At 36.8% G+C, this 23,249-nt stretch overlaps 1 protein-coding gene across 3 annotated transcripts in view; it reads right to left on the bottom strand.

Moving 5' to 3' along the window:
• Positions 1-1,250: 1,250 nt before the first annotated feature.
• The window catches only part of NFX1 (nuclear transcription factor, X-box binding 1), a 58,729-nt gene continuing 36,730 nt past the window's right edge, over positions 1,251-23,249 (bottom strand). Inside the window, exons 18-25 of one of the 3 annotated variants that reach the window (XM_030444977.1) lie at positions 21,793-21,894; positions 18,821-18,862; positions 18,350-18,448; positions 14,886-14,952; positions 11,881-12,026; positions 6,539-6,640; positions 5,026-5,132; positions 1,251-3,834 (exon numbers count right to left, since the gene is read on the bottom strand). In XM_030444977.1, coding sequence (XP_030300837.1) covers positions 5,057-5,132; positions 6,539-6,640; positions 11,881-12,026; positions 14,886-14,952; positions 18,350-18,448; positions 18,821-18,862; positions 21,793-21,894 — 634 coding nt within the window. In that variant the 3' untranslated portion in view covers positions 1,251-3,834; positions 5,026-5,056. Of the gene's footprint in view, positions 5,133-6,538; positions 6,641-11,880; positions 12,027-14,885; positions 14,953-18,349; positions 18,449-18,820; positions 18,863-21,792; positions 21,895-23,249 lie in introns of all 3 variants that reach the window. The other 2 variants (XM_030444976.1, XM_030444978.1) reach the window with 2 other exon arrangements.

The following is a 23,249-nucleotide window of genomic DNA, read 5'->3' on the forward strand; positions in this document are numbered from 1 at the left end:
GTGACAGTTCCTGGACCTGATTTCACAGAGAAAAAAAAAAAAAGTGAGGTGCAAGCAAAACAGATTTTCACACAATAGAGATCTTTTGCTCTTCCTTCCTCTCACTGAAAAGAGTTCCAGAGCAGGCAACAGTAGGTCATAAAATGATGAAGTCTAAACCACTTTACAGAGGATTGCCAGAAAGGTGCTAATGCCCAAGTTCTGTGCTCTGAAAAAAAAAGATCATTGCAGTGGCAAAACCCATTTTCTAGGGCACGCTGACCTATTCTTTGGCTGGAAACTGAAAGGATCCACATGTTGCTACCTTGTGCAATTAATTTGCCTGCCAGCCCTGTATTAAACCTTGACATACCTGCAACAGTGTTCTGTTAGCACCACAGGACTGTCAGGATCCTTCTGGGACCTGGCTCCTCCCATGACAGCAGTGATGTGGGCTCCTTCCCTCTGCTCAAGAAGCTACACTACTTCCTCCAAAAATCCTGAGATGATGAAGACTGGAAACTTGGTGTAGAGCAAAATACAGCCTTTCTAGAGATACCCTTCCTAGTATCTCTGACATTCTAGTTCAGGGTTGAGTAACATAGGCATACAGATCTGTATAGAAGTAAAAATGCACATCATACATCTTAGGAGTTCAGCATCTTAGTAAAGGATGTAAACAGCATTTGTTAAGAAACGAATCAGCATCTACAAAGTCTAAAATATTCAAACTCCAACATCATTTCAACAGCAGTATCTAGCTAAGCATTTTTTTAATTAAAAAAATAAAAAAGTCCAAACTTACTGACAGCTGAGGTTGTAAGAGAAAAGGTTTTCAGCAGTCTTTCTAAACCTCTTCAATCTGATATTTTCTTGAATTTCTTTGTGCCATCTTGCACTACTTCTAAACTATGAGGTTAGGCCACAGTAACTTTTTGCTGCTAGTCTTCATCTCAGTGGTTTTAGTCATTGTATATGCATTACCTGTTATTTAAAGTTTTAGGAGTACAAACTATTTCAAACTTCTGATTTTCAGACTGTTTGCTCTTTGAGTCTCCCTGCCATCTATTGAACTGTCTTGGCAAAGTCTTCACTACTCCCCCCATAACATTTGTCATCCTGTATTTGTACCATCTAATGCCCACAGGGATTTTTCAGTTATATTAGTCCTCACTTTCTCCCCACCCCATTGGCCCCCGCCCCATACAACTCTTCCTTCCAGTCACCATTACAACTGAATGGTGAGCAAACAACAATGAAAAGACAAGAAGTTAAAATCATGTATTTTATTGCCAAGTAGCATTCAGGATTTTTCAGATAACCAAAATGTACTTTTCTATTCAGACAATAATCTCTCCTGTAATTCTGAATACCAAGACAGCAGCAGATAATCCTTACTCTCCATTCCCTGGGGAGTCCCTCTTTCCTTACTTCATTCTTCTTTCAACATTCAATTAAAATCACTTCAAATCCAGACAGTCATACCTGCTGTTTCAAGATTTGAGGAAAAGGATTCCTCAGTCTTCTATTTCAATCTTTATTTTATCTCTGTGATATCTCAGACTTTCAACTTTGGAACACCAAGACAAAGCTTGCAAACAATTCCAAAGCACTGAACTTTCAACTTATATTTATTTCAGGTTTTTAAAGACAGTAATTTTATAACAGTAACTTGAAAAAATCAAGTCAAATATAAAACTTTCAACAAATGACTAATTCTTAAGTGTTTTAGAACAATTTTACTTTGCTCATTTCATTATGCAGCAGATTTGTACAAAACTGCCACAAAAACAGTGGTATCTACTTCTGCATCTTACACGATTTTAGGTTAAACCCAAGCACTGAATATTCAGAGCACTTTTAACATATTAAACAATATAGATAGGTAGTAGCACAGCCCAAATGCTGACGTATCTGCCTATTTTATACAAAAATTTTAAAGCACTTCATTAAGCTGCATGAGTTCTAACTGACATCACACAATTTATTTCAAAAGATGCTTATTGTAGAGTACTTTTTTTTCAAATAAATTTACAAGAAACAATAATATTATTAGGGCTATGGAAAATGACTAGCATACCAAAGCTTAAGACTTGATTCCAGTGATGTCAATGGGATTTTGTCCTCTGACTTCACTGATGCAAAGATTTATTTTATCCACTCATTAGATAAAAAATGTAAAGGCCAGCTCAGATTTACAAAATAGCTATTTGAAAAATATTTCCATGAGGCACATGTGCAATACGAAGATGAATTATCACAGATACCAAAGCTACAGCCTTTAGTACTATTCCATATGGAAGTCAGATACATTGCAGCAAAAGCAAACCAGAACAGAGAGGAGACCACTACTGTTAAATTTTGCTGAGTTCATTCTTAAGGTTCTGGGAAGAAAGGCAACAGTACTTTCTTTTTGGCATTACTTTCCCAGGTAAATGTATGGTTTTTAAGAAATTAAAATGCTTTTCAAAAGAAGTTTTTCTGTACCTGTGACTTGCTTCATAACTACAGATCCCTTCCAACAATTATGATTTAGAGATGATTAAGATATGTGCAGCATACAAATCCAGAAAAGTGTTTGAGTATTTATGTAGTCAACAGATTTAGTGATGAGAATTATGACTTCTCAGTATGAACAGATTCACTAATTATCGTTAGTCTGATCCTGAGAAGATTACTTGAATTTTCTCTTTAAAAGAAGTGGCAGAATACTTGACCGTTGAAGTACACACCTTACCAACATTCACATTTTTGATAAAGCCATAATCTGATAAAAAAATAAAAAAAGCTGAGCAAACTATAATGCTATTGAATGCTTTAAATTTTAAATTAGAAATCAGAGGTAGAAATGTGAAGTTTTAGCTATATTAATGTGAAACTGTTTGAAAAGTTAGTAGGCTTCAGCTTTATTCTATTTGCTATCAACTAAATCACTTTGGATTTCTTCAATATTAGGTCTACCTATAGTATACCAACTATGTGATACAGTGTACGTGCCTCTCACTGCATGTGTGTGTGTGTCATTACCTGTCCAGAACCTACCTTTGCAGTATAAACATATACATTCTCCCAAAAGCTTGAAAACAGTGCTGTATAAATGCAGCTCTGAGTGTCAGAACCAGAATTAGCCCTTGACCACATGAAGCTGGCACTTGTCTGCAGGAGCTGGAACAGATACACTCCTGACAATGGAGGGACTGAAGAAATAGATTCCTGGAAAGATACTGAACAACTTGTCTCTTCAGCTGAACTTAACATAGCAGTACACCTTGTAGAATCAAACATTAATTTGCCTAAGAAATAAGGGCAAAATATGTTAATTTATTTTTAATTTCTGCTCACAAAATTTTAGACAACAAAGGTAGAAACAATTTAAACCACTACATGCAGATTAAAAGCCTGAACACCCTTGAGAGTTGAGAATCCTTCTGGTAACTGTTTTACCTGAAGCATACACATTTCAAATGTTTAAAAATATGTAAGACTGAACTTTTTAATATGAAATAATAAGCTCTCACAAAAATAGGCATTAGCAGCATGCATTTTAATTTTCAAGACACTTTTGGGAACAGATATGGTCTGTAAGCTTACTGCTAATTCTTTCATGTTTCATAAGCTGTTCAAGATGAAATGTAGCCACAGAATGCTCCACAACTAAGGCTCGGGGTGGCGAATATAAGCATGCTTAACTGCTTTCCATTTTCTTGGCAATAAATCTCATACTACACCGTAGTGACCAGACTGAAGAAGAAATCAACAGCAGATGTCAAGTCTTCTGCTAGGTCTATTTCTTCATTATGCTAAGCTCCATCTAGCAGCAGCCTCCAATGCTGTACAGGGGACTCAACTCTACTGCTACATGTAGCCAGCCACAGGAAACAAGAAACAGAGGTGCATCAGTGTCAGCCTTAATAAAGTTACTCATTTAAAGAAGCTTATCCACAAGTGAACAGATACTACTCAAACTCAGTGGTGTCACCTCATCCCATCAGATCTACAATCTCTTCTCTCAGAGAGCTACTCATCTACCGTATCATCTGGAAACAATTCACTGTCTATGACACCACTTTGGTGTCTTTCACTGTTTAAGTGATCATCCCATTTCATTCATGGCATTTCCCACAAAACAAAAGTTTAGACAGACGGTCTTAGAAAATTTACAAATATTGTTCCAAATTCCTAATATACTGAAACCAAACTGCACGTGTTCACTTTAAGCTTGCACAGTACAGAAAAAGATTATAAATTCCCAATAAAACCATGCAACCCCCCCCAAAGATTATCAAGCTAACATATTTAAATACAAATTAAACCAAATAAACCACAAAAATTGTATTTAAAATCTGCTTTTTCCATGGTCTTGAATAACAAATTATTAATAAAATCGTTGGGGTTTTTGGAGGTGGTTTGTTTGCTTTGGTTTGGATTTTGTTGTGAGATTTGGGGAGGGAAGGGGGGGCTGGTGGTTGTTCTTTTTACATACCAAATTTGATATAAAGCAAATTATTCAGATTCCAAAGGAAGTCTGTGATCTAATGAGCACTTGGTGTACATATTAATATTTAGACTAAATTTTTTATTTCCTTCCGTGTAGAAGAGTAAGTCAAATTCCCAAATTTAGCACATTATTATGAAAGTGAATTAAAAAAAAATTTGAAAACAAGAATATTCCAGCCAGTGATTGCAACACAGATTATTTCTGGTCCATATCAAGTTGTGTGTGAGATATGTCTAAATAAATCTCTGAGATTCTAAGTGTTCTTACTACCCCCAGTATATATTTGATTAACAGTTCTCTCACTTTAAAAGCATCAATGTAAATCTACATCATCCTGACAACACATTAGATAAAAAGTTGCACCAAGCCCAGGTTTCGTAAGCTACTCTATTGTTAGGTATTATGCAGTTACATAAACTGTAAAAATGCATAACTTTTCCAAGTGTCACAATCAACCTAACTTTAGATGTTAAATCATTAATATGCTGAACAACTGATCCTTTGCAGATAACCAAAAAGCTCCTCAAACAGTAACTTAGTATCTTCACCTCCAAGCTTCGATATTCTGTATCAATTACTTCAGTCCTGGACATCAAAGTAGTCAATTATCGCCTCTTCTTTTAATGGTTTGGATAAACCACTGCTTCCACTACCCCTAAAATGGTAAGAATATTAGATGTTACTCACACACATGAAAAACAAGATAACAATGTAAACCAAAATCACAAACTCCCACAATGTCTCAGTGTGCACATACATTGGTAAATGGCAGGCATTTCTAAATTATGTTTTAATAGAAGTAACCTAAAGCTTGAGGAACCTTTTGTTAACACATTTTTGGATAAAACATATACTTCATTAAGTTAATGTACGTCAATGTGTGGCTGAATTGATACAATTGGTTTTGGGCTTACAAATATAATTTACTTGTAATACTTATTACAAAAATGATGCTGTACTGAAAAATGTCCCACGTGCCTATTCAAATGGAAGACCAACAGAAATACTGTTCCTGCTTTTAGAAGTCAGAGTAACAAAAATTGCACAGTAATACCACATGCAAAAACTGTAAAGATTTTTCCATACAACAGTCTAAGATCTTTCAGGTGATTTTGTAGAATTAAACAATGTAAAGAAATTTCCCTTCTAGTGATTAAAAATAAATAGCTAAATTAACTTTTTAATTTAACTTTTTCCCCATAGTCCCCTTTCATTAGAGTAACTGAAGATAGAAATTCCACACAAGTAAGTGGAAATAAAGAGTAACAACCTTATTATCTTAGAACAGCTGACTTTGTATTCCAGCAGCACCTTAAACACCCAATAGCTACTGCAATACTTGCTGCAAAATTCCTGTCCCTTTCTGTGAATGGTACTTCACAGAACATGACTTCAAAAGCTAATCTGGAAATAACTTTGGGGAAAAAAGTTCTGAAAGGTAAGCCTGAGCAATGAATAAGCAATACATTAACAAAAATCCTAACTGTGAGATGGCTACAGGTACCTCAAGCTGGCAGGTCATAAAAAGTAAAGGTTGTTTTATTAGACTAATCACCAAGAAGCCTTTTATTTCCCATCTTCGGTAGTTGTCACTATCTGAGAAAAACTGACTTTTAACCAACTGTGTAGTCATATAAACACATGAAAAATGCATTTACTGCCTGTCCAAATAAATAATGTTATGCCAATAACACACTACTCTTCCACACAGACCAGTTAGAGATAAAAAATATCCCCAAACTCCAATACACCTATCTCCTCCCAGCTAATTAAAAAAAAAAAAAAAAAGAAGACAACCCCCCAAAAAAACTACTCCAACTGTATTTGTTACATGACTACTCCTACACTAAACAGTCAAGCCTACATTCTACGTTTCCTTAGCACTTCATTTCAGGCTTACTTCTATGGAAAAAAAATCTTAACACAGGCTGCAAGCTCCAAAGCTATTTGTCAGTTGAGAAAAGAAAAAACCAGGGAATGTGAAGTTAAAGCTCATAAACACTTTCCTCATGTAACTTTGCACAAAATTGAAGAATATTATTTTAAAAACAAATTCCTTACTTATCTGTTTGTTTGTAATGAGGAATAGGAGGTGGAGGCCTGCTCTGCATTTCTTTATCTAGCACAGAAGTTAAGGTATTGCTTGGACAAATGGATTTCCCTCTAGAGAAATAAAAGAAAGATTACTTAACTCAGTAAGAAATTATATTAATGAAGAAGTTAGGGAAAGGTTACATTTATAAGCAGCAGTTCTGGTGTCAGAGTTCATACTTGTATACTGAAATCATCTGTTCAAATATTTAATTTTCCAGCTGTGGAGATCAACAGTCCATTTTTATTACCAAGAAAAAGATATTCAGTATTCTAAATGTCTGTTGGTCACTGTCTATAAAAGATGCAGCAGTGGCTTACTAGATTTGAGTGCTTGTGCTCGAACTCCCTTCTTTCTCTATGTGAAGTGCACAATCTAAGCAACTGTTAAAATATCAAGAATGCAGTACTTAGATTCTAGTGCAATATACATGTGGTTTTTTACACAGAAGAGATACAAGATCAGAAGCAACAGTTTAATAACTAATTTGGAATCACATAAACACAGTTCACTGCATTTTGACGTGTTACCTAATGTTTTAGAAACACACTCTTTAGCTGTGGCAGTATGTCATAGAATCATAGAATCATAGAATCATAGAATTGGCTGGGTTGGAAGGGATCTCACAGATCAAGTCCAACCCTTGTCATGTTAAACTTGATAAATGACTGACTCAGAACAGCCCTGCTGAGCAGCACTCTCTCAGGAACAATGCAGCAGCACTGCCACTTCCTTGTCAGACAGCCCAAGTGAACAAGATCAAAAAAATAACATTATGCATAAGGGAATAAAAAAAGTTAATCAGCTCTTCCTGCCCTTTTCACTAGTTACAATCTATTATGTGATCACAACCACACAATGAAGCATCCCATCTGTTCTTGCCCCATCTGCAATGCAGCAGCCACCCTGTGGCTGTGAGGCAGGACAATATCCTCTCAAACACAGAAGGACCAGAAGGACAGTGTACTTCAGTATGTATATTTAAATGCTTTAGGTATATTTTGGCTGTGAATCACACTCAACTTCACCATGGCAGTCCACGTCCAAATGCTGCAGTGGCTGGAGAAAGGAGGATGTATGTTGTATGTGACTGTTTTGAGGGCCACATTTTGACAGGTAATTTGTATTTTTCTCCACCTCTCTCAGAACTCTAAGCAGCTAAAGTATCACATCAGCACACAGATCAACGCCACTTCTATTGCAGAGCTTAAACAACATGGAATATTTTCTGTATTTCTCTCATGTTTGTCTTATTTCCATCGTGTCTTATTTACACCAGTTATGAAAATATAATGGCCATTTCCTGGGATATTGTGGCAACACAGATTAAAAACTTCACCACATTTTCAAAGTAAGTTAGAAGTTCACTATAATATAAAATTATAATCCCTAACCTCATTTCTCTATTGCTTTAAACTGACAGTTTGTTCAAATGAACTGCAAAATCTTGGAAACAGAGGTCACCAAATCAAAGTGTCCCATCTCCCCCACAGTGAAAGTGTTATTTGGAAAAAAAAAAAAAAGTTACTTGCCACTGTCCATAATTTTTTTCCAGATTATATTAGTTTGCATTGTAACAGCAAGTGTATTAGTGTTCTATCAGTTAAGAACAACTACTTTTCCCCTCTTGTATAAAACAGGAAAAACTCCTCCTCTCCTTTAACTCCAAGCCTGGCATATAAAATCAAATACTCCTACTATCATTTACCTCTCAGATGTAGAGCTCTACCTGAAAAGACTAAAAGAGGACAAATGTATATGGGAGAACATTTCGTTGTCTTATCTTTTAGCAAGTGCAGTATGCAAAAGCACCAAATAATTTCTCTCTCTTTACTCTAAAACCTCAGGTTAAATCTTGCTTGTGTAGATAAAAAAAGAAAATAAATGAGAGTTCCAGAATGGAGGAAAACATAACACTATGAAGAATACATGTGCATTTATTTCTATTATTATATAAAAAAAAATGTTACCAGAAAGGAGAGCATGTACCCATGTTCCAAAAGCAGCCCTGCTCTGAACTACCCAGGATGCAGAAAGTTAATATATTAAACCTTAAAAAAATGAGGAAGGATGAAAACCTTGTGTACAGAAAAAGGAGGCCCTAGAACTAGATTTGCTTTTGTCATAACAAGGTCTAGCCCTGGTTTTGATTTGACAAGATTTAGTGTCCCTCCAAAAAAAAGCAGAAGATATAACAGCAGGCTGTCCAGTCCTGACAAAAAACTATCAGCTCATGCTCAAATGAAACATTCACCACTTCCTCTATCCCTTGGTAGCACACAGGACAATACTGGACTGACTCCCATCTCCCCCAAATTCTATAAATATTTCTATTCATTAATTTAAAAAAAAACCAACCAACCGAAACAGCCAGTCATACTAAATTCCTCTGACAGATTAATTACCAGGAGAAAAAATATCAGACCCTCCCTTCCTGCTAACATAAATCATGGTCATCTATCATCAGCTGCAATGGAAACATGGAGATAGATCCAAAGGCTCTGCAAGTATTTTGGCCATTTTGATATGAAAGTTGCCATTTTTCATTCTGTGACTTTATTCTGTAAGTAAGGAAAAAAGACAACTGTCTGCCCCAAGCAACAAAGATGAGATGACAAATTTATTGCAGCACTCCAGGGAAAAGCAAGAACATGAATAACTATCTACTGTTTACAGGGCACTAGCAAATGTAAACAGGATGGGCTGGTCTATAAAACTGCACTGTGGAAACCAGGACTCAAATATTTCTTAGTCTTAAAGACTGAATGTTCAATTTTCACAACTCCAGGATGGTTCAGCTTCGATCCGTTTTCTTGTAAACTACTAGAAAATTCTTTGTCCACAAATCTGTCCAGAAATGATTTCAGCAATGATCCACCAGGTTTAAGGCAGAGCAGGTTATTTTGAGAAGTGTCTCCACAAGCTGATGCAGTTTTAGTGGAATAACAAAGTTCTCAAACAATTTTATGATTACCTAGAATTACCATGTCCTATGTCATGAGCTGTCAAGAGGAAACACATACTATTCTCAGAGCAAACCTTGACAACTCATGTCAAGATTGAAGGAAAAACACTAAGAAAGAGATTTAGAAATAGATGTAGTGCTTTTCTGGAGAAGGGCTGCTTTTAAAGCCACCTTGGCTGGTGACCTATTAGCATTATTTCTGCTTAAATTGCTCAAAAGGCCTTATGTGTTAGAGATGTTGACATGCAATCATTGGAAAAGGCCTTTGTGAATGCACAGGGCATGGAGAGCAACTTAGCTTCTTCCTCATGGCAAAGGAGAAAATTCCCAGAGTGAAGGGTACACCTGAAGTCCTTGGAAGTGATAAAGAGTACCTTCAGGAAGTCACCTCATCTTCTGACAAATTGGAAGTTATTACAGACAGAAAAGCTGTACAGACATTTAACTTATTAACTAAAATGAACTTGAACCTAGAGATCAAGTATTGAAAAATGTCCAGAAAAAAAAAAGTGTCCATTTAAAAAGCCAAAGGATAATTCTATTTCCTCAGAGCGTATACATTCTTTTCAACCCTGTCACTGGGATGTAAAAGCTTTTGCCTTCTGTGATGCAACTGCCATGATTTGATTGAAAGTGTTCCTTGGAGTTACAGAGGTTTCAAGTCCTTAAGGTTCCTACTGCTTTTTTGTAGACACTTACGGATGTCTCCAGACTGACCTCATAGAAAAAAAGCAAAATCCTGGGTGAAGAATAATAACAGAGAAGATGTTGATGAAACTGCAGCAAGATGTGGTTTCCTCAGTGAGAACAATGATGGGCAGGGACCCTGTCACCTTCCCTTGTTTGTGAGGAGAAACTGACCTGTTCTTCCTCATGGAAGGAACAGGAAAAGGATGGGTCTTACATGGATGAGTGCTCTCAAAACACTTTCAAGATGTCTCAAGTCCATACGAGCTGCTTAAACACCAGTCACTTATAACAACAAGCAAACATCCCTAAACAGCCTGTCATTCAGAGTTATTTGTAGGATGGGGAAATTTATACAGGTAAATACTTTTTAAAACCACTGACAGTTACAGTGAATTCCGTATCAGAGGTGAGGGCTGAGGACAAAGCAGATTTGAGGTGTTTTCTCCTAGATAATCCTGAAGAAGATGTATCAATGGAACTTTTGTAACCCCAAGACTTTGTCATTTATCTGACTAATCTGTATGATGATGCTACCATTTCAGTGTCAGAATGGAGGAATGCTGAAGAGGAAGAATGGTCTCTGCCTAGCTTCATTTTGAGATGCCTATACTTGGAGGAGCCCATAACAGAAATCTGTGGAGAATGCTGAGAACAGGAAGTAAATCACACTAGTTTGACTTTCTGATGGCTTTTGGCTCTCAGACTTGAAGAAGCTATTGCAAAATACTCAAAAAAAAATCATCCTGGAACTTGAGCTATCAGTTGTTCCGTGTCTTGAAGAAGTGGCAAATAAAAAGACAATGAAAAGCAACTTCGAATGAATCCACTGAAATAAAAAAAACATTGCTATGCCACTGATGAGTATTCTTAGTAGACCACTCTGCTTTTAAGAGTGGAACAGCAGCACATGCATTCTGCACAGCACGCTGCTCCCTGAACAACACCAGGGAATAAGCAAGCGTGCATACCTCCTAAAATCAGAGGAAGGTCTCCCATTCTCAAACTGCAGGATATATCTTTGTTTTTAAGGCATAGTGATATGTCTTGCTCCTTTCTCTGACATTTGATCCTCTTCACTAATTTCTCATCCCTCCCATGTCTATTTTTTAAATAAGCTTTTTCTAAGAACAAGAAAGAATATCTTAAATTGTGTCATGGAAAGAGAAAGGCATATCAAAGTGGTGTTCCATCTCTCTTGTAAGAAATCAAGACTGTAGCTAAGCTACCAACCCATGAACAGGTGCAGGAGGAGTCCATGATCCTCTACTAGCACTAAAGGTGGTAATTTTTTTATAACTACAGTCAGTATCTTACAGCCAGATATTTTTAAATGTAAATAACTACAACAGGACAGTGCTATACTAAAAATCCTGCTTGGTGAGCAGCAGAATCAAGGAAGCATTGATACCTGATTTGAAAAGCCTTCCCATACTATCTGTCTAGTGCAATTACCTTGATCTGAAAGTAATTTCCACCTGACTAGTGGAAATAGAAGCCTATGAAATTACCAGTTTAAAAATCGGTTTAAAAAAAAACTTCTACTGGAAGTTACTCCATGTTGCAAACTGCATTGTAAACAATCTCTTTTGAGTGATAAAAATATTGGATTATTTAAACTATAGTCAATAAACTTGAAAGCAACAATGAATTACATACTTCACTGCAGTGATAACAACATTACGCTTTGGTTCGTTGTCATAGCTCACACTTTCAATGCCATAAACCTGAGCTAATTCATGGATGATTCTGCGGTGATCTCTGTTCATTGGTGGGTAACAATGGCTCTTCTTTGTATGCTTGCCCTGAATTCAAGAGAAAACGTTAAAAAAAAAAGGAAAAAAGATAAGGTTTTACTTCAGGGAAGACAAAGAAAAAAAACAAAAAAGTGCTTCGGCCTCTAAAAGTTACTACCACAAATTGCTAACATCTCAATACTTACAGAAAAGTATCTAAATATGTCAATTTATTGCCCCCAAATTAAATAATTAAACTATGTGTTCTCTATTGTTTGCATCACCCAAAACATACTCATATATATGTATCTTGAGTTTGAAATACAAATGCTAAACCTATACATTCTATTCACGTCCAAAAGAAGATATACTAAATTATTTTTCCTGAACTTATATTTTTTAGAATAACCTGAAAATTTTGACCTAATTAAGTCTTTCAGATCTGATTTTATTTTTGAGCCTGGCTTTGAGATGCACATATTGCAGATAACTACATAAGGGCGCCCAATTTATTTAACACTTTCCACTGTCAAAGAAAATGTTTATCTGCAAAATCTGCCGTGTAATAGCACCAATAGACTTTTTATTAAAAAAAAAAAAGAACTTGTAACTTCAGTTAACAAAGACTGGTAATAATTGATTCAATATAAACAGTAAAAGAACAAACAGGACCTTATGAACCTTGTCCTGATGAGCTGGGTGACTGTCACCACTTCTTTTAATTACTTCTGCAATGCTGATGCTCTTTAACAGACACCATTTGTCTGCTTTGTAGTACTTAGCAAAAAGTTGGGTTACTGCTGAGAACTAAAACATTGGAGATGCTATTGAGCTCTCTGGTTCTCTTGTTCAGTCATAGTTGATGTTACTAACTCATCATATACTGCAAATTCAAGACCGGTAGCTTCCCTTTTTATAATATATATTGTGTATCTTGGTTTAATATTAGTATAAGCATATAACAGAATCACAGAACATTAGGGGATGGAAGGGACCTCCGGAGATCATCTAGTCCAAGCACCCTGCCAGACCAGGTTCACCTAGAGTAGGCTGCACCCTCTCCTTCTCTACCCTCTCCTTCTGTACTCTCTCCAGCAGCTCCCTGTCCATCTTGAACTGGAGAGCCCAGAATTGGACAAATATACATTGATATATGTGATTATATATAAATATATATATATATTCATTATATATACATATACATACAATACACCTATACATATGCATTATTACACTTGGGTAATAACAACCCCATGGTAAGCTACAGACTTGGGACTGTGTGTTTAGAAAGCTGTAAGTTGGAAAGGGACCTGGGGGTATTGGTTGACAGTCAACTTAATAAGAGCCAGCAGTGTGTGCAGGTGCCAAGAAGGCCAATGGCATCCTGGCTTGTGTTAGGAACACTGTGGCCAGCAGGAACAGGGAGGTGATCATCCCTCTGAACTCAGCTCTGGTGAGGCTGCACCTTGAGTCCTGTGTTCAGTTCTGGGCACCTCACTACAAGAGGGACACAGAAGTGCTGGAGAGTGTCCAGAGAAGGGCAATGAAGCTGATGAAGGGCGTGGAGCACAAGTCCTGTGAGGAGCAGCTGAGGGAGCTGGGGGTGTTCAGTCTGGAGAAGAGGAGGTGAGAGGAGACCTTAGAGCTCTCTTCAGCTGCCTCAAGGGAGGTTGGAGTGAGGAGTGAAACAGCCTCTGCTCCTTAGGGAACTGTGATAGGACCAGAGGGAATGGATGGAGCTGTGCCAGGGGAGGTTTAGGTTAGATGTCAGGAAACATTTTTTCACTGAGAGGGTTGTCAGGCATTGGAATGTCCTGCCCAGCGCAGTGGGGGAGTCACCACCCCTGGAGGTATTTAAAAGGAATTTGGACCTGGTCCTTAAGGACATGGTTTAGTAGTTGACTGTGGTGTTGGTCAAAGGTTGGACTGGATGATCTTGGAGGTCTCTTCCAACCTAAACATTCTGTGATTCTGTGATATATATATAAAAATATACACACTTGTGTACATATGTGTGTACAATAAAGGCAGTAAAAAATAGGTAAAATAGGATAATCATAGGCAACATAACACTGAGCAAATTAATTTTAGGTGATAACAACTGTTCTATGCATCTATTACCAAGTGTCTGAAGCTGGAGAAGCTGGAACATAATTAGACACATATGACCCCCTTTTAGACTTACATTCCAATGTGGAAAACAATGGGCAAGAACACAAGACAGATGGGCAGGCACAAAGATTGTTAGGAAAGGGCTAGAGGGAAGGAAATTAATGCTTTCTACAGAAGGCTAAGCAAGCTAAGGGTGACTAAGGATAGCATGGTTTACACTGGCCCCTGAACCACATGTACTGGGTCAGGCATGGTGCAAGCCAGGAGTATGCTAACCTGACAAATCTGAAGGCAGAATTTTCTGCTTTCACTGAGAAATCTGATTGTATCTGCATTATCAACATCTCTAGGTGTACTGGAGTCTGCCAAACAACTGTGTCTGAATCCAAGTCTCTCCTTGTAGAAGGAGGAGGACTGCATCATGCTCTGGCAAACACAGTAAGGTATTAAAAACTTGGGAGCAAATTCCACTACAGGCATCAGAAGAACCCAGGCTTTCCTCCTCAAAGTCTGAACCTTCATACACCATCTTTGTTGAGGAATACTTTATCAATGGAGATCCAAAATTCAATGATAATCCATTGATGTATTAAAGCCTAGCACTGGATGAATCTTTAAATAAAAAGCCTAACTGTCACCAAACTGATCCTGAACTACTAGGTCTCCTAAATATTTTATTTTTAATTCGTATGTGCACTCTACAGGAGCCCAAATAGATCTAGGGCAAACTCATAACAATTAGTATTAATAAAGTTTAATAACACCCCCCCCAAAACTGTTTCTTGTAATAAGTCATACAGAGATCTGAATACTGACCTTATTCACAGCTTCAACAAGCATTCTCATTTCCTTCTCAATGTCACTGACAAATTTTAAATCCTTCCTGTAAGAACAACATGCTAGGTAAATGAGGCAACAGAGTATATAGAGTATATCTACATTTTTTGTAACATTATTTTCAAGAAGAACAAAATTAAACAACTCAATTGAATGAAGCAGTAGTGAGAGTACATTTTATTTTATATATTATGCTACTTATAGGGTGAGATTTATGCTCTGTTCTTAAATAAGCAGGCAAAATTATTTCAAACTATTAATTCAGAAAGTAAGGCTACTTTCAACACCTTCCCCTATGGGGAAAACAGGCTACCTGAAGATTTCATATCTCAAAGCTGGTTAGAAGTAAATAGCCATATTTCTTAAAAAATAGGCACCATTCCATACCAACACACTGCCACTTTGTGAATGATGTCAGAATTTCATCAGGCTTACTGCCATTTCAGTTCCTCTCAACCACACCTCATAGCATGGTTTTTCACTGTAGTTCTTTCCATATATATTTTGCTTTCCCCAGATTATGCTGCCTTTGCCAAAAACCTCTTCATTCTTGCAACACTTGCCAGTGCAAGCTTTTGCCCCAGAGTGACTGATATTCCAGGCTTGCAGTCTGACAGTCATGTGCTTGAGAAATAGCTCTCCCTGCCTCTTCTCTCAGGCTTCTGTACTTGTTTAAGAAAGCTACAAAGGTCTCCTACCCCTAAATCTGTAAGCTGCTCCTATTGCCAGATCACACACAGGAATGCTTGTCTCTGTCTTCATTGTCCACAACAACTGAGGGTTGACTCTAGGGAAGACTGGCTAAGAAGATGCCTGCGCAGGATCCATCTCTCTCTGTGTCTCTAGACACAGATCTGAGATTTCATTTGGTTTGAGATTTCCCTGGTCCATACAGCTGCTGTGGGATCTTGCAAAGCCAATGCAAAATAGGAAAATTCTCTTGTTTTGTAGCTCCATGTGTTCAGATATTCCAGAGGTTCTTCTCTCCTTCTTCAGTAGTCTTAATTCATCAAACAGCAGACCATCCTTGTCAAACTGGGTGTTGATACTTGTGCCACTCTACCCTCCAACTTCAGCATTTGTTTGCTCTCTGTTTCTGAAGCTCCTTAAAACTGTCAGTGCTTAAGTGTCCACCCAGTGGATCTGTACTCCCTGATCTGTGCTCAGTGATACAGTCATCTTCATGATAGAAGCTGGATTCCACTGGGCAGCAGGATTAGAGCTCTATGGTGCAGAGACTTCTGACTCCTTGTCAGATTCTGACAAACACATCAGCAAGATCTGTTTGCACAAAACAAAAAAAGCAAAACCCCTACACTGACGGGTTTTGGCAGGTGCCTTCTTCTTGAGGCAGTGACTCTAAAAGTATAGAAGGTGACTGTCATATTTCTCTTCATTCTGAGAGCTCATATAAATGTATAACTGAAGATAACCACAAGCCCTGAACTCTTATATTAATGGAATGATCTGCTCAAGCAAGAATAAATGCAACTGTCACAACGTACATTGCAATGCTGAGCTATCCGAAAAATATACTTCAACAGACAGATTGTGTAGATCCTACCATTATGAGGGAAAATCAGACTTTTTGCAAGACTACTGAGATAAGAAATTGCCAGGAGCAGTCAAGAAAGTAAGTTCATAAAAGATTTGCTTTGCAAATTGCAGACAGCTGGTCATGCTAGTCAAGAGAGATACTAGGGAGAAAGTAATTTATCTTGAAGACCAGATGAATGAAATCCAGTAATTCAATGTGAGAAGTCATTGGCCTGAGGACTAACAAAAAATTTACTTTAAACTGTGAATCAGTAAGAACAGTCTGGGTGTAATAGTTTATTATGTGTTACGGCTATGAAGTGACTACAAAGGAAATACAAATAAAAAAGAACAAATGAGAAATTTTCATAGGGAAGTGTGGAAGCATTAAAGATACTTTTCAATTTATTTCTTAGACCTTCTGGAATACAATGTTGTCCTGGTTTGGGCCAGGATAAAGGTGATTTTCTGTCTCGTACTTTTGCTTTCAGCTAAGTAAGCTAAGTAAGCTTTTCAGCTAACTTCTAAGTAGTTGCACTTTCAGCAAGTGAAATATTTGAGTCCTGGTTTCAGCAAGTGCAACTACTTACAAGAGACTTAGCTGAAAGCAAAAGCACAAGACAGAAAATCACCTTTATCCTGGCCCAAACCAGGACAAATGTATGACTCTGGTCAGTTCTGTTCATGAACACTGCACTATGGCTAGAGAATGGCTGACAAGGTAAGATGTGATTGTACTCAAAAAAAAAAAAAAGATGACACAAGGTATTTAGCACAGTAAGAAGGTAACCATGTATGCTTTGTTTTTTGAAAGATGTAGAATAAAACATACTCTACATACACTTAAGAGAATAGTCCTTTAAAAGTATAATTTTCAAGTGCAAATAATGATAAAACAATACCTCTGCAATGAAAACATTCAGCTCTTATCTTGCAGTAGGTTAATCCGTTGGAAGTAAAGCAAGAGATTATTTACTCTTAAATTCTGTGTGGCTAGATACATAAAATTTCCACTTGACTCAGTGGAAATCAGCAGCAAATTAAATGAAGGATTTTCAAATAGAAAACATCCTCACAAAAATAAGAAATCTATATATAATTAGCAAGAGCAAAACAGATTCAGCTGTTCTACAGAGCTGGTAAAAACTAGTCATGCTTGCAAGCACACAAGAGTAAAAACTTCTTAGATGACACTTATATTTTAAGTCTTTTTAAAAACGTGTCCGATTCCTCCCTGTCATTCCAGGTTACATTGTATTTATTAGCGTTATGCTTTTGATGTTACCTTGTCTTCCTATTGCCCCAGTTTCAGTCTAGTAGCCCTCTCCACAGCCAGCACTGGTACAGGCTTAGCTGTGTATCAAATGTTCTATCAACTCCAGTTCTTTGGTTTTAAAATAAAGGGATTAAAGTAAAAAAATAAATAAGCGTGGTGGACGGAAATAATACCAGGCTATGAGAGCATAGTTCATTACTTAGCTATCACTTTTGCCTCTATCTTCAAAAGTTTACAAGGAGCACTGACATAGGGAGTGTCTGACTCTGTATGAACCCAGTGGAGGTGTGAGAAGTACAGGTATTTCATAGTATTACTGATTCGTAGCACAGGTATTTTGTACTACTGACTTGTACCGAGAAGAATGGTGGAAATTGATGTTCCTATTCGCAATCTGGTTCTGCTACAAAACAAGGCACTCCCTTCAAGCACTTTTTAGTTTTCAGGTGCATATTTTGGAAGTCTTGAGAAGTGCACATCACCTCCTTTGCCTCAATTATTGCCTACTATCAAGGCTGGAGAACAGAATAAACATGGGCATTTTTACAAGTGTAAGCAGAATTATTCTGCATTTCCCATCTTGCTCTCAACATTGTTTATCTATAATACCTCTCACCATTAGAATACATACCTTGCATCTTCTTTTAAAAGGTCACTGTATTTAGGTCCAGAAGAACGGATGCCAAAAGGATCAGAAGTATCATCTATTTCAAGAGCCTCAGCAAGACGCCTGAATTTGAGGGTAGGAAATTTGAGGGTAGGAAACTTGAGGGAAAACACAAAATCACAACCAAACAAAAATAAATGCACAAATTCTCCCAACCTCCCAAACATGTTATTGAGGAGAAAAGATATGGCTTACTTATGGAGATGAACAGCTTGCAAAACATACAGTCTGTATGTTTGGAACTACTCATTTAGGACTCTTCAATAGAATATTCTAGTAAGATCTCAGATTACTCAATACAGATTCCTATAGCACAGGAATCATCTTCCACATTTATCAGTTCTCTGGGTCATGCAGGAAGGAATTTTTTTTCCACATAGCATTAACTTTTTGAACCTGGACTTCTGAAATACAGCAAGGAAATTCTTTGCCCACCTATTCCTCTGAAGAGCTAAGCATTCTTCATCACATTGCAACCTAAATTATAAAAGAAAAATACAATTAGAATCACTGCTGCTGTTCATACTTTTCAAACTACAGCTTTGTTGGTATCATACCATTATCACTGTCTAAAGTAAGATGAGTGTGTGAGCCAACATAGCTAAAATCAACCAACAGCCAAAGATCTTTGAGCACACAGGGCCCTCTCCAGGTCTTGAACAGAAGCAGCAATCACTAAGGCCATAAAGAAGCTGAGAAAAATAGCTTCTGAATTAGATTTTATTATATAGGTAAATGAGATAATTTCAAGAAAAAATTATATTAGTATTGAGTAGATCCAGGAAGGATGAGAAATTAGCAAATGAAAAAGTGACAAGGTTACTTACTCCTATACATCAGAAAAAATTATTTAACAGAGAAAACAGAAAAGTTGGCTGTAAGTATGGAGAACTACGATGTACCATAAAAATCAGTATTTCATCTGAACCCAAAACTTTTAGTATCAGTGGCAATACAAATTTCAGTTCTCTATCTCATTTGAAAACTATTTTGTAATTCTATATTAAGAGATTAAAACATCAGAGAAGAATCAAAAATTGTCCAGAATTTCAAAGTGGAAATTAAAATTTTCTGCCCCTTAGACTGTGCAAGTGCATGGATTCTGTTGGTAATAGTTCTTTGATTTTGAACAAGTAACTTCTACAGGGGAACTGGTTCATCCCATGACATGGGTCATTCAAATATAGGATCCAGAACTTTTGGTGCTTTTCTTGAAGGAGGCAGAAGAAAGCTGATGTACTTGCACTCTAAGATCAACCTGGTACAATCATTTTCTTCTCTTCTAAAAGAAGAATTGTAGCCCATTTAGAGAAGCTACTCTAGGACTGACCAAATTTGTCACCAAAATCCCCAAACCCTAATGAGGAAACCAAATTAAAAGCATAAAATGTCCACAGACAGGTACAGAGAGAAATAAAGAAAGGAAATCTGTACAGTTTACATAAAATACTCTGCTACTGTAAATGAATGAAGCAGATTTGTAAGCTACTTTGAAAATACAAATGAAATTAAAAAAAAACAAAAAAAATTAAGAATAAATATTATATGTGTAAACACCTCTTCCCCACCCTGACCACCCCATTATTTGGTAGATTAAAAGAGTGGGGAAGAGTGAATACTTTCTTTGACTGCCCTTGAATAAAGGGTACCCACCTCCGTTCAGATATCATATTAGGAAAGATTTGCACAAAGAAAAGCAACCTCTGGCAATTTCAGCTATTCAAGGAAAGGTCAACATAAGTCTGCCCACACAGAAAGATATGCAGCAGTGACTACAACACAATGAATATTACACATTGCAAAGGCTGCAGCACCAACAAGAGATCTTATTTGCTTATGGTGTCTTATTTGCTCTCCCATCTGTTAGGACAGACTTGTACTTCCTTCAGTAGCTGAAAAAGTCATTCCCCCCTTCTTCTACCACTCCACATCCTTCCATCTGAGTTCTAGCACTGCCAAATGATCATTTATTACACAGTGACTCTCTTTTTGGAGAAGCTGAAGTTGGCTTTATATTGCTCAGAGTATTTGTATCTGGCTGGCATTGTGATGCAAATAGGAACAAAATTTTAAGGCTCAATCTGCATAAAGCAGAGATTAAACCACAGTTATTTTAGAGACAAAAATTAACACCCACATTGTACATTTATTGAGTATTCAATTAACATTGTAAGACAAACATTGTAGGCTAAGAAAAGCCTCGATTACTGTTTCCTGTTTGTGTCTGTCTTATACCATGCTTACACAGTACTAATACCATGCTCTTCAAAGTTGCATGCAGGAATCAGTACAAGTCTTATTTCACCTTGTCTCCTCCCCACTTTCTTCTCAAGTATGACACTGGCCTAACAAGAACAAAGCTGGAAACTGGGATGAGCAGATGCTCCCAGGCATCACTTCTTTTGTTCTTCTTGCCCATACATTCAACAGTTAAAAATATTTCAGTATAGAAAATTATCCAAAAGGACTTGATAATAGTGAGCTCCAGTTTCATACACACTAAACAAATAAACAGAACCAAATGACAAGCTAAAGTTCTTGAAGTATGCTGATATTAGCATTTGGTACAGTAAGACATGAAGCACCTCTATGGGAAATTTCACTATTTTGACTTGACACATCATAAAGGAATATTAGATTTTAACACACATAACAGCCTGATATAACCAAATTCACAATTAAGAGACTAGAGATGGCAATGGCAAATAAACTAAAAATGGAAATCAGGGACTTTAAGGGCAAAGACTTGAACTCAAGTTTCAGACTTAAGGATGTGAAGAAACTTGAGGATTTATTAAAGAAATGATACTAAAAATAAAAACACAAGCTATTCCAATCCTGAGGAACATCAGGAAGAACAGAAAATCAAACTTAAGTCACATGTTTTTGAAACTTAAAAGCAGATTTGCAGTGCCAGCCAGCATGAGAACACAGAAACACCAATTAAATTGAGACACAAAGGTAAGAAAACTAAGAAGGAAAATAGAAAAATATATAAACTGAGATGACTGAGGAAAATATGCCTTATTAATTGTCTAGGAAGGAATGCTGAAACAGAAGATCACTGCAAAAAGTTATACCACTTAGAAAATTGAAAAAAATCTACAGAAGCTCTGAGGAGTTTGCTGGGTAGAAAGAAATCCTAAAAACACAATTATTTTGTTCCATACATAATTATGTAACAACAAACCAGCTAAAGACAAAAAAACTCATTCTACATAAAGCAAAAACATGAACTACTAAGGAAGTGCAAAATACTCTTTTAGCAGTATGGTCACAGTAGTCAGGCTATTTAAAATCACCATATTTACCTGAGATTTTGCTCACAGCGTTAGCTACATTCCATGTTGCCTATGTTTCAGGCACACTCAAGGGTTTCAAATATATTCCTATATATATCTCCTTACCTGGCCTGCTTCATTTCTTTTTTAGTAATAAGCCTACTGATCTCCACTGAATCTCCAAGCTGCAGATCTGTTAATTTAGTGGCTATAGATATAGCAGCTATTCTGAAAAAGAAGAGTGTTAGATTTCATTTGAGGAAACACATAAACCTTTGAAAAGGTGCATAGAGCTGCAGATTTAAACCTCCAGGTGGAAGACATTTGACAGACTGACCATTTCCTCATTAGATTACAGAATGGGACTCTAATTCCATATCAGCTAGTTTTAGGAGTCTAATCTAGGTACCTCAATTAAGAGGTCACTCTCATCTTCATCAGACAACTAGAAGCAGAACTAACAAATGGACATTCTCCTTAAGGGAATTTTTCAGAGGATTAATTTAGACTATATAAGTCTAAACTAGGCAATGCAAATACCCTTTCTTCTCACCTGTTCAATATTCAAACTGGAGCTGACTATATAGCTTTAAATGTTGTGGGTTTTTTTACTTTCATGTGATTATACCTTAGCTGTGTGCAATTAAAACCTGTGAATTAATAAAGTACTTAAAACTTGCTTAGAAAACTTGGATGATACAAGCCATAATGAAAGACCTAAATGCCTACTGATGTGTTGAAATTATATTTATAAAGATTGCTCATCATTCTTTTCAATAATAAGCCTTTGCAGTCTGTTATCCTAATTTCTACTAAACTGTAAAGTAAGTTTTAAGTGAAATATCCCACACTATTTTCAAATAAAATCCTGAAAATGGAACTTCCTATCCTCTGAACCACCTCTTCTGTTAGATTCAGCAAAAAGGATGTTTGTTTCTACATGTTTTGCATCATGTCCAGAGAACTAATCATCTATCAGGAAGGAGAACAATCATATCACGTGAAAACAAACACCACTGAAAAGCACCATTGGTTTCATATATATCAGGTAGTGACAAAGTGTAGGTAATGGGCCATTAGATAATAGGGCATAATTTGTATGTGTACAGATAGGACTACACTCCCTTTCCTGTTCCCTTGGGCTTTCTTTCACCCACATTCACTGAAAATGTTCAAAGCTGCTTCATCACTCCTGTAACATGTTTCAGAAAACTTGCAAACACTATTAACTTGCTGTCCTTTCTCCAGTAGTACCAGAAGAGTTACTTTGTCAGGCTTGGATTTTTTTATTGTTGGTTTTTTTCACTCCCAACTGTGCAGATGCTGGGGAAAAATGCCAAATCTAACTTCCACATAATCAGAATATTTGAATTTTTCAGCAGCCTGAACAGTTGGGATTAATATACACTTAGCTGTCATTAAATGATGCTTTTGTTAATATCACATGGGCCAAGAGTAATTTGTAAACATGTAAGAACATAGTTGAACTACCAGATACAAACATCTGCTTTGAACTGACTGCTTCTTTCCCTTCCTCTCTTGGAGTCTGATGATATAAATAAGTACATATGTGTAGTGGGACA

The sequence above is a fragment of the Calypte anna genome, chromosome 2, assembly GCF_003957555.1.
Source record: "Calypte anna isolate BGI_N300 chromosome 2, bCalAnn1_v1.p, whole genome shotgun sequence".
Lineage (NCBI taxonomy): Eukaryota > Metazoa > Chordata > Aves > Apodiformes > Trochilidae > Calypte > Calypte anna.